Source organism: Nyctibius grandis, chromosome 1, assembly GCF_013368605.1.
Source record: "Nyctibius grandis isolate bNycGra1 chromosome 1, bNycGra1.pri, whole genome shotgun sequence".
Lineage (NCBI taxonomy): Eukaryota > Metazoa > Chordata > Aves > Nyctibiiformes > Nyctibiidae > Nyctibius > Nyctibius grandis.
The window spans coordinates 61633347-61640871 of record NC_090658.1 but is presented as its reverse complement, the minus strand read 5'-3'; the positions used below and the strand labels follow the sequence as shown (position 1 = coordinate 61640871).

Genomic DNA, 7525 nt, shown 5'->3' with positions numbered 1-7525 from the left:
TAGCACAGATAAAAGTTCAAAAGAATTCATTTTTTATGCATCTGCAAAAAGAAGAAAATTATTTTACCTCACAACTGGAAATCTGATCTCAGATAATGATTAAAAGTTAAAATATTATTTGTATTGGATATCCCAGTTCAGTCTATTACAGAACCAGGTGTGAGTAATTAAGTTCAAAATTATATCCAAATTATTTCAAAGGCTGGAAAAGAAGAGAGGCTCTTCTTGCAGGTCAATCTCCTTTCTTGTTCCTGGTTCTACCATATAAACTGTATGTACGGTGCAGAAGCCCTTCTTAGTGTTTTGGGTGTTTTAAGAAATATTATTTTTAGTTAAAATTAAACAGAGCACTGCAATTCTATTCACATGGCAAAATTAATCAGCCTGCAATTTTATAACCTCATGAAGTTAAATAGGTTCAAACACTTCCACCTGTGTATGTCAAGTTTAATCACCTTCAACTGTATCACTGAAGAGAGAGCAACTGTTAGTGGGGCACAGAACTAAGCCCGACAAAGAATATTTGGATGATTTGGGCCTTCATTTCAGGCAAAACTTTAACTAAATGAAAGACCAGAAATAACCTGAGGATTGTAACTACTCACGGCAACAGATTTATAGTATCACAAAGCCAGGCTGAGGAACGTTAGCCTTACTGCCAGCATTCCCCTAATATTTAACCAAAGCCTTTATTTCTTTCACTTCTATCTCATTGCATTTTTCCCTCTCACCCCTGGACATGGAAAACTGCTGCAATATTTTATACACACTGAGAATGTAACCAAGTTACAGCCTTTTATTCTTTTGTCTAAACAAGCACCACTTGTGCAGCCTTCCCATGGGCCTCACTTCTTTGGACTCTGCTTTCTGCTCGGTGGGAGCAGCAAGCGCAGGGCTCAGAGGGGCCGAGGGCTACCTCAGCACCCAGCCGCAGTCCCGCTGTATCCTGGCAGGGAGGGCAGAGCAAGCGCTGCCTGCAGGGTGCCCATGCAGTCCCAAAGTGAGGTGATGGGTCAGGGTCATCTTCTTCGGGAGAAACAGGAGGCAGGGCCAGACATTTGACTGGAGACAAGGCCAAAACATAGGGCCGAGATCCACCTCAGAGGCAGGCCTGGAGCAGAGGGCACAGGGGTGGAGGCCACAGCTGAGGCTGATGAGGGCAGCTAAGGCCTGTCCGTGCACTCGGGACCCCGAGGCTGTAACTCACTCACAACCTTCTTGAAATACAACGCCTAAAACGACACAGTATTCCTCATGAGGCCTTACGGCGCAGAGTACAATAGAGATGCTGCTTCCCACGTCCTGCAAGCTTCACGGCCATTTACATGTCCCAGTATGGCATCTTCTTTTTTAACAGCAGCATTGTGTGACGGACTGAGGTAAATCGTACCTAACACGCTCCCCTACCCTCTTGTCTATGGAACGGCTACCGAGTGAGCTGGTCCTGCCCTGTCTGCATTTACAGAGCTGGTTATTCCTGCCTCAGCGCAGGCCTTTGCACTTGCCCCCAGCAAGTTTTCTCCTTCATTCAGACTATTTCTCCAGCTCATCCAGGCCACTCTGAACCTGAACAGCATCTTCCACCGCTTACGTTGTCTCTCAGAGGTTGGTATCATCAGTAATTTGGGCAATGTGTAAACACTGCACACACACATACACAAGATCCATAAGCTGTGAAGAGTGTGCCCTTTAATGTCATTGTCCAGATTCCGATTCTGGCTGCTAGAAACAACAGGATCTGCTTAGAACTGTAAGAACACACATATTCTTCATGTCTTTCCATGGTTTTTTTTTGTTTCAGTTCCTGGGCACACATTACACACTCATGCCTTCATTTCAAGGTGTTTCCGGAAACAAGATGCAGACCCTCCTTCCCAGGGAAGGACCTCTCGGATCCACCTCCCCCAGGCAGCCCACCGAACACGCACGGCGAGCTCTCTGCATGAAAAACGCAGCCGTGACAAGCAGCCTCCTCTCTCTCCCTCCCCCTCAGCCCCACGCTTTGGGGCGTTTGACAACCCCATGGCGGTCCCACCACCCCGCCGAGCGGCATGTCCCGGCCAGGCGCCTCCTTGCTGTCGCTATGGCGACCGCGCCATCCTGGAGGGCGCCGGGCAGGCCGAGCCCCGCAGAGTCGCCGGCGCCCCCCGTTGCTACGCGCCCGAGACGCAGAGACCGCATTGCCCAGGCGTAAAGCGGGGGAGGGGGGGGCGCATGCGCACTGCCAGCCTTACAGTGGGGAGGTGCAGGGCTGTACGGAAGTCAAGCAGAGGCGGGCTCGAGGCGCGCAGGCGCAGAGTGCCGAGCGGCTTCTGTGGCCGCGCCCCGCCGCCGGCGGGCAGCACTGCGCAAGCGCCCTGGGCGCCCGGCCCGGCGCGGGTGGAAGGGGCGCGGAGCCGGAGGCGCAGGCGCACTGCGGGCAGCGGCCGGCGCGTGGGGCGCGGCGGTGAGGGGGCGGTGCCGGGGTGTCGGTTGCAGCGTGAGAGGCTCCAGCGGGAGGATGGACGACTTCCAGTCGGGGGAGGAGGTAACGGACCGGGGCGGGAGGCAGCGGGGGGGCAGCGGGAGGGCAGCTACGGGGCTGCCCCTGGCTTCGCCTTTCGGGAGGCTGCGGGCCGGCGGGGCTCTCGGGCGATACCTGTCCGCCCCGGGCCGCACCCTTCGCTCCCCCCCCGGAGAGCCCGGGGCCGTTGGGAGCCCCACCACCCCCCCATCGCGCCGACCCCCTGCCACGCGTATCGCCTTCGGGGTATCGCTGGCCGTTGGCGGTGTCTCCGAGCCGTGCGTCCTGGGCAACGACTGGAGACAGGCCCGGCCTTTGTTCCTGCCGCCCGGGGCTGTCCCGGCAGCTCGCCGTCCTCTGACAGTGTGAGCAGATCTGGTCACTGGCCGTGCCGGTGGGTCCAGCCCCTTGTCTGCGTTTCGGGTATTCGCTGGGCTTCTCTTCCCCGGCGTCGACCCACGCCTGCTTCTCTCCCGAAAGCTGCCGCTGCAAGTCACTTGGAGAAAATGCTCGAGGGGTGTCATGGCTTCTGGCTTCACCAGCAGGATGAAGCGGTGTGCTGTGGTAGGAGGTTTGCTGGTCCGGTTTAGATCAGCATGAGGAAAACTCGAGTAAGAGTCTATTTGTACAGAAAGAAAAGCTCAAGCAGATAGTGCGCATGTTACAGGCACACTAATGAGACAGCTATCTCATTACACCCCGTCAACGAAGATACAAAATCGGATAAATCAAGGGTCTTTATCGTGCTAAGTGACTCCCCAGCAAGTGTTGCTCTTGCAGAGGGACAGTTTTTCTGAGCTGTGACAATTTGCTGCATTGTTCCTCAACAGCTGCGTTGTGGCTTGGTTAGACAATAGCAAAGCAGTGTGAGGGGTGAAGGTGTGTCAGGCTTGTGCTGTTCTAAAAGCCTTGTGCTGATTGCTGGGCCTGGCCTGTGTTATACAGTTAGGGATATTTTTAAAAAACTGGTAATTAACATACTTGAACATCATTCTTACAGCTGTTTTCAAAAACGTTTTTGGAATTACTCAAAAATAGTACTGCTTTGTGGTTTGCATTTGTTGCCTGGGAACACCCCTTTTAAACAAGGTATTGGAAACATCGAGTCTGCTTTCCTTGTGCCAGAGGGGTACTGCAGGGGAATCACAAAGCATCCAGATTTTTTCCCTTTGTTTTTTAATACAAAAAGTGTTTGTATTATCTTCTAAAAGGATGGAATAGCGTTGTATTACTTGGCAACTCAGTTACAGCATACAAATCACAAAGCTGGATATCAGGACGTTATGTTCTGTTTTGCCATGTATCTAAACCCATCTATGCTCTCATCCCAAAAAAAAGGAGAGGTTCGAGAAGTAACACATCGTGCCTGCACACCCGAATTATGCTGTTACTTGTGTTTGCCAGCTGGAGAAGCTGACAGACCTCCCCGTGAAAACTCAGTCAACATATGCTTGATTAGGTTAATTTTGAAATTGTTATTCAGTCTTCTGAGATTAATTAGTTTGCTGTTACGTGCATCTCTTTTGTCTGATTCCTTTCCTCTGGCTTGTGAGGTGAGGCTGTGAGGTATGGTGCGGTGCCTGTGGCAGTGGCCTGTTTTAGCCACCACACTGGGAGGCAGTAATAGCCAAGGGACTGAAGCAGGAAAACATACTAACCATACAAGAAAACAGGTAGTGCTTTTAAGATTAGTAAAATGTTGAGGCCTTCTCTGTCCCCATTCCACATGCTTAATCTCTACTCCCCGGAGCCTGAGAGAAGGCTGAAGGTGGTGGGAAGTCTAGTGAGCTGGATTTCCCCTTTGGTTTCCAAGGGGCAGTTTTCTTCTTATCCCCAGCTGAGATTGTCATGACAGCTTTTCCTTGAGCTGTGAACTGATGTTTTGTCCACATCAATGCACCTGGAGATGTTGGTTTCATTTCACTGTAAGCTGTGTTTGCAGACTGAGGTTATCTCTGCATCCCCACTCTGTGAATTGGGGACATTAATGCCTATTGTAAAATGAGAATATATACGTACAGAAGCGCTATACATATTATTTTAAAGTACTTTCAAGATAAAAATTGAAAACTTTGACTCAAAAGGCCAGCCACTATTAGTTAATCTGTTACTTTTCATTACTTTGCTAAGAATGCGAACTTGGCTGGGTTCAGGGAGCCAGAGTACATATGAGCAAATAAAGGAAGATTTGGTATCTTCTGATGTGCAAGAAGTCTGACAAGGATAAATTAAGCTTTTGGTGCACATTCTTAACAAAGCTTGAACTCTGTAAACAGAAGGATGTGTCCACTGATTATTTAAAATTCTGCTCTTTTTTGTAGACTTCCTTTGTTGTTGATGAAGTCAGTAGCATCATTAAAGAGGTAAACATTTTCATTTCGTTGGTGTGAAAGTATGGTATGTTATATGCTGTGTGCTAAAAAGTATTCAGGAAAATCTGATAAGCAATATATAATAGATTTCTAGACAGGTTGCTATCAAAGTACAGGTAATTGTTGATTTAACCAATGTGTTGATTTAACCAAGTTCAAAAGATACTGAACATAACTTCATATGCTCCTCTCTGGTTGCAATGTATCCCTGTTAGAATTTCTAGGGGGATGTTGTATGTTAAGCCCTATAGAGAGAGATTTTGTGTTTCAGTAACTTACAGGCGTTTTTATAGGCATATGCATGTTACTGTGTTTTTTTGAGATGCTTTTCCTCTGAAGTGAGTTCTTGTTTGTTTGAAGTGATTGAACTATTCTCGTTGCTAAGGAACATGAATTTCCTGTTTAGAAGATTTCCAGAGGGATTTATTTTTTGTGTCCAGAATTCCTCATGTAGAGTAGACTAGTGCAATTTTTTTCTTGTTGCAAAGCAACTGTTTTGGTCAGACTCTGTAAATCAAATACGCATGCTTTAATACATGCTCCTGTCTCTTCTGAATCTGAAATTATTTTGTGGTTAATTTTTAAACAATTGCTGCAAGTAAAAAAATGTAACAATGAAAAATATGCAACTTTAATGTATTTTTGTTTGTGCCTTAAAGGGGAAACTTTCCTCGTAAGTAAAATGGATTCTTTGGCTGAAGGCTTTTGCTCTGTTAGTAACCAGCAACTACATGGGTCTTTTGGTTTGATTTGGGGTTTTGTTTCCCAAGAATGATTCTACTGACAAATCTGAAGTTAGTTTCTATAGAAGAATACGGGTGAATGAGCCATTGTTGTGTGCATTTTTTCAGTCTCTTCAGGACTATTTAAGTGCAAGACCCTTTTCATAACGCTGGCTTCAGGACACTGGGACAGGAACTACAGCTAAAGAATCAAAATATCACAAAATGAAGGGAGGGTGGAATCTGTATGATAATTCCCCCTATGCCTGGCTCAAACTCTAACCTGCAAGTTTTTTAGTACTTGAAAACACTTCCAACAATCAGTATGGACAAGCAGTATTTAGGATTTTTTTCTGTGGCTATGGGGTCTCATCTTTAGTGCTCCACGTTGGAATGGGTTAGTGGGTGCCTTATAGGTTGACAACAGTGCAGCTTATTTTATGTGTTTGTCGCCAATAGGCCATAGAAAGCGCGATAGGTGGCAACGCCTACCAGCACAGCAAAGTGAACCAGTGGACAACAAGCGTGGTGGAACAAACGCTAAGCCAGCTCACAAAGCTGGGGAAGCCTTTCAAGTATATTGGTGAGCTCCACTTTCTCCTTTCTCTTAAAGCTGGTACAGTCAAGTGCTCTGGTGGGTAGGGGATGGGGGAAGATCTTAGCAAGAATCATGTCTGTAAACTGTTCATAAGCATGTATATATGCCCCTGTGTGTGTGTATGTACTGTGCTAAGCAAAAATGTAGCTAAATGTTAATTAACATGTTAGTGATAAATAATAAAAGCTTCTCTACTGACTAACAGTGACCTGTGTGATTATGCAAAAGAATGGTGCTGGGCTACATACAGCAAGCTCTTGCTTCTGGGACAACTCCAGTGATGGTAAGTAACACAACTGTTGGATTTTTCATGTTGCAACTTTAATGCTAGTCCCCTTACGACTAGGCAGCATACTTTCTTTTTTCCCTTTCTTTGCTGTAGTTTTGGAGTGATAGCATACAGTTCGGTATTTTTTCCATTTGGCTGTGGTGCTAACTCATATATAGGAAATGCTTAGCTGTTGTGAAAGCTTCATTCTTAAGATTCTTAATGTAAACAATTACAAACATGCATATAAGGGCGTGTATTTAATCACTGTAACTTTCTTCTGTCTCTGAAACCCTTTTTTGTATTTGTAGGAACCTGTACTGTGAGATGGGAGAATAAGACTATGTACTGTATTGTCAGTGCCTTTGGACTTGCAATATAATTGCCTTGGAATCGTTCATCCTTCTCTTTTCTACTCCAGCACTTGATTCCATCTCTACTCAAACTGTGAACACTGAACAACTTCTGGTTTTAATGTACTTTTTAAGTAACTTTTTTCAAACGTAGAAATGTGAAAACATGCTGTTACATGGTTTATGTTTGTACTTAGTATTGTACCAGTGTTGCCATACTGTCTTAACACTTCAAGAACTTCTCTTCAAGGTGCTAATACTGAAATCTGCTGCAGTGCAAACACTTTCTCTAGATTTCTTTTTTAAGACCAATAGAAATGAGACACCGACTTTCACACTTTGTACTCTTGGTTAGCATTAAATTATTGAAATTCATAACCATTGGTGTGACTCATTTAAACTTAAATCTTTTGTTATTTAATTAAAAAAAGGTTCCAATTCTTTCAATTCTCTTCAGGGTAGTTGAGATACATACCAGAATACAAAGCACTTCCATAATTTTGCCAGTCACTGCAAAATTGCAAGAAAAAAAGACAATGTTTATCAGAAAGTAACTTGGCTGCATTTTTGGGACCTGTTTAATCTGATTGTATGGTATTTAGGACATGGAACTATAACAGAAATAACTATCTTCATTGAACAGAGACAGGTAAGTATTTCACATTCTAGAAGTGCTCAGCAAGCTATACATGGGTAATCATTCACTACT

At 45.5% G+C, this 7525-nt stretch overlaps 1 protein-coding gene across 1 annotated transcript; it reads left to right on the top strand.

Moving 5' to 3' along the window:
* The first annotated feature begins 2391 nt into the window (after positions 1 to 2391).
* On the top strand, positions 2392 to 7194 carry DYNLT1 (dynein light chain Tctex-type 1). Its single transcript, XM_068408171.1, has 5 exons — positions 2392 to 2527; positions 4825 to 4866; positions 6057 to 6180; positions 6401 to 6478; positions 6775 to 7194. Exons 1-5 carry the CDS (start codon positions 2501 to 2503, stop codon positions 6843 to 6845), a joined length of 342 nt encoding a protein of 113 aa, XP_068264272.1. The 5' UTR covers positions 2392 to 2500; the 3' UTR covers positions 6846 to 7194.
* The last annotated feature ends 331 nt before the right edge of the window (positions 7195 to 7525 follow it).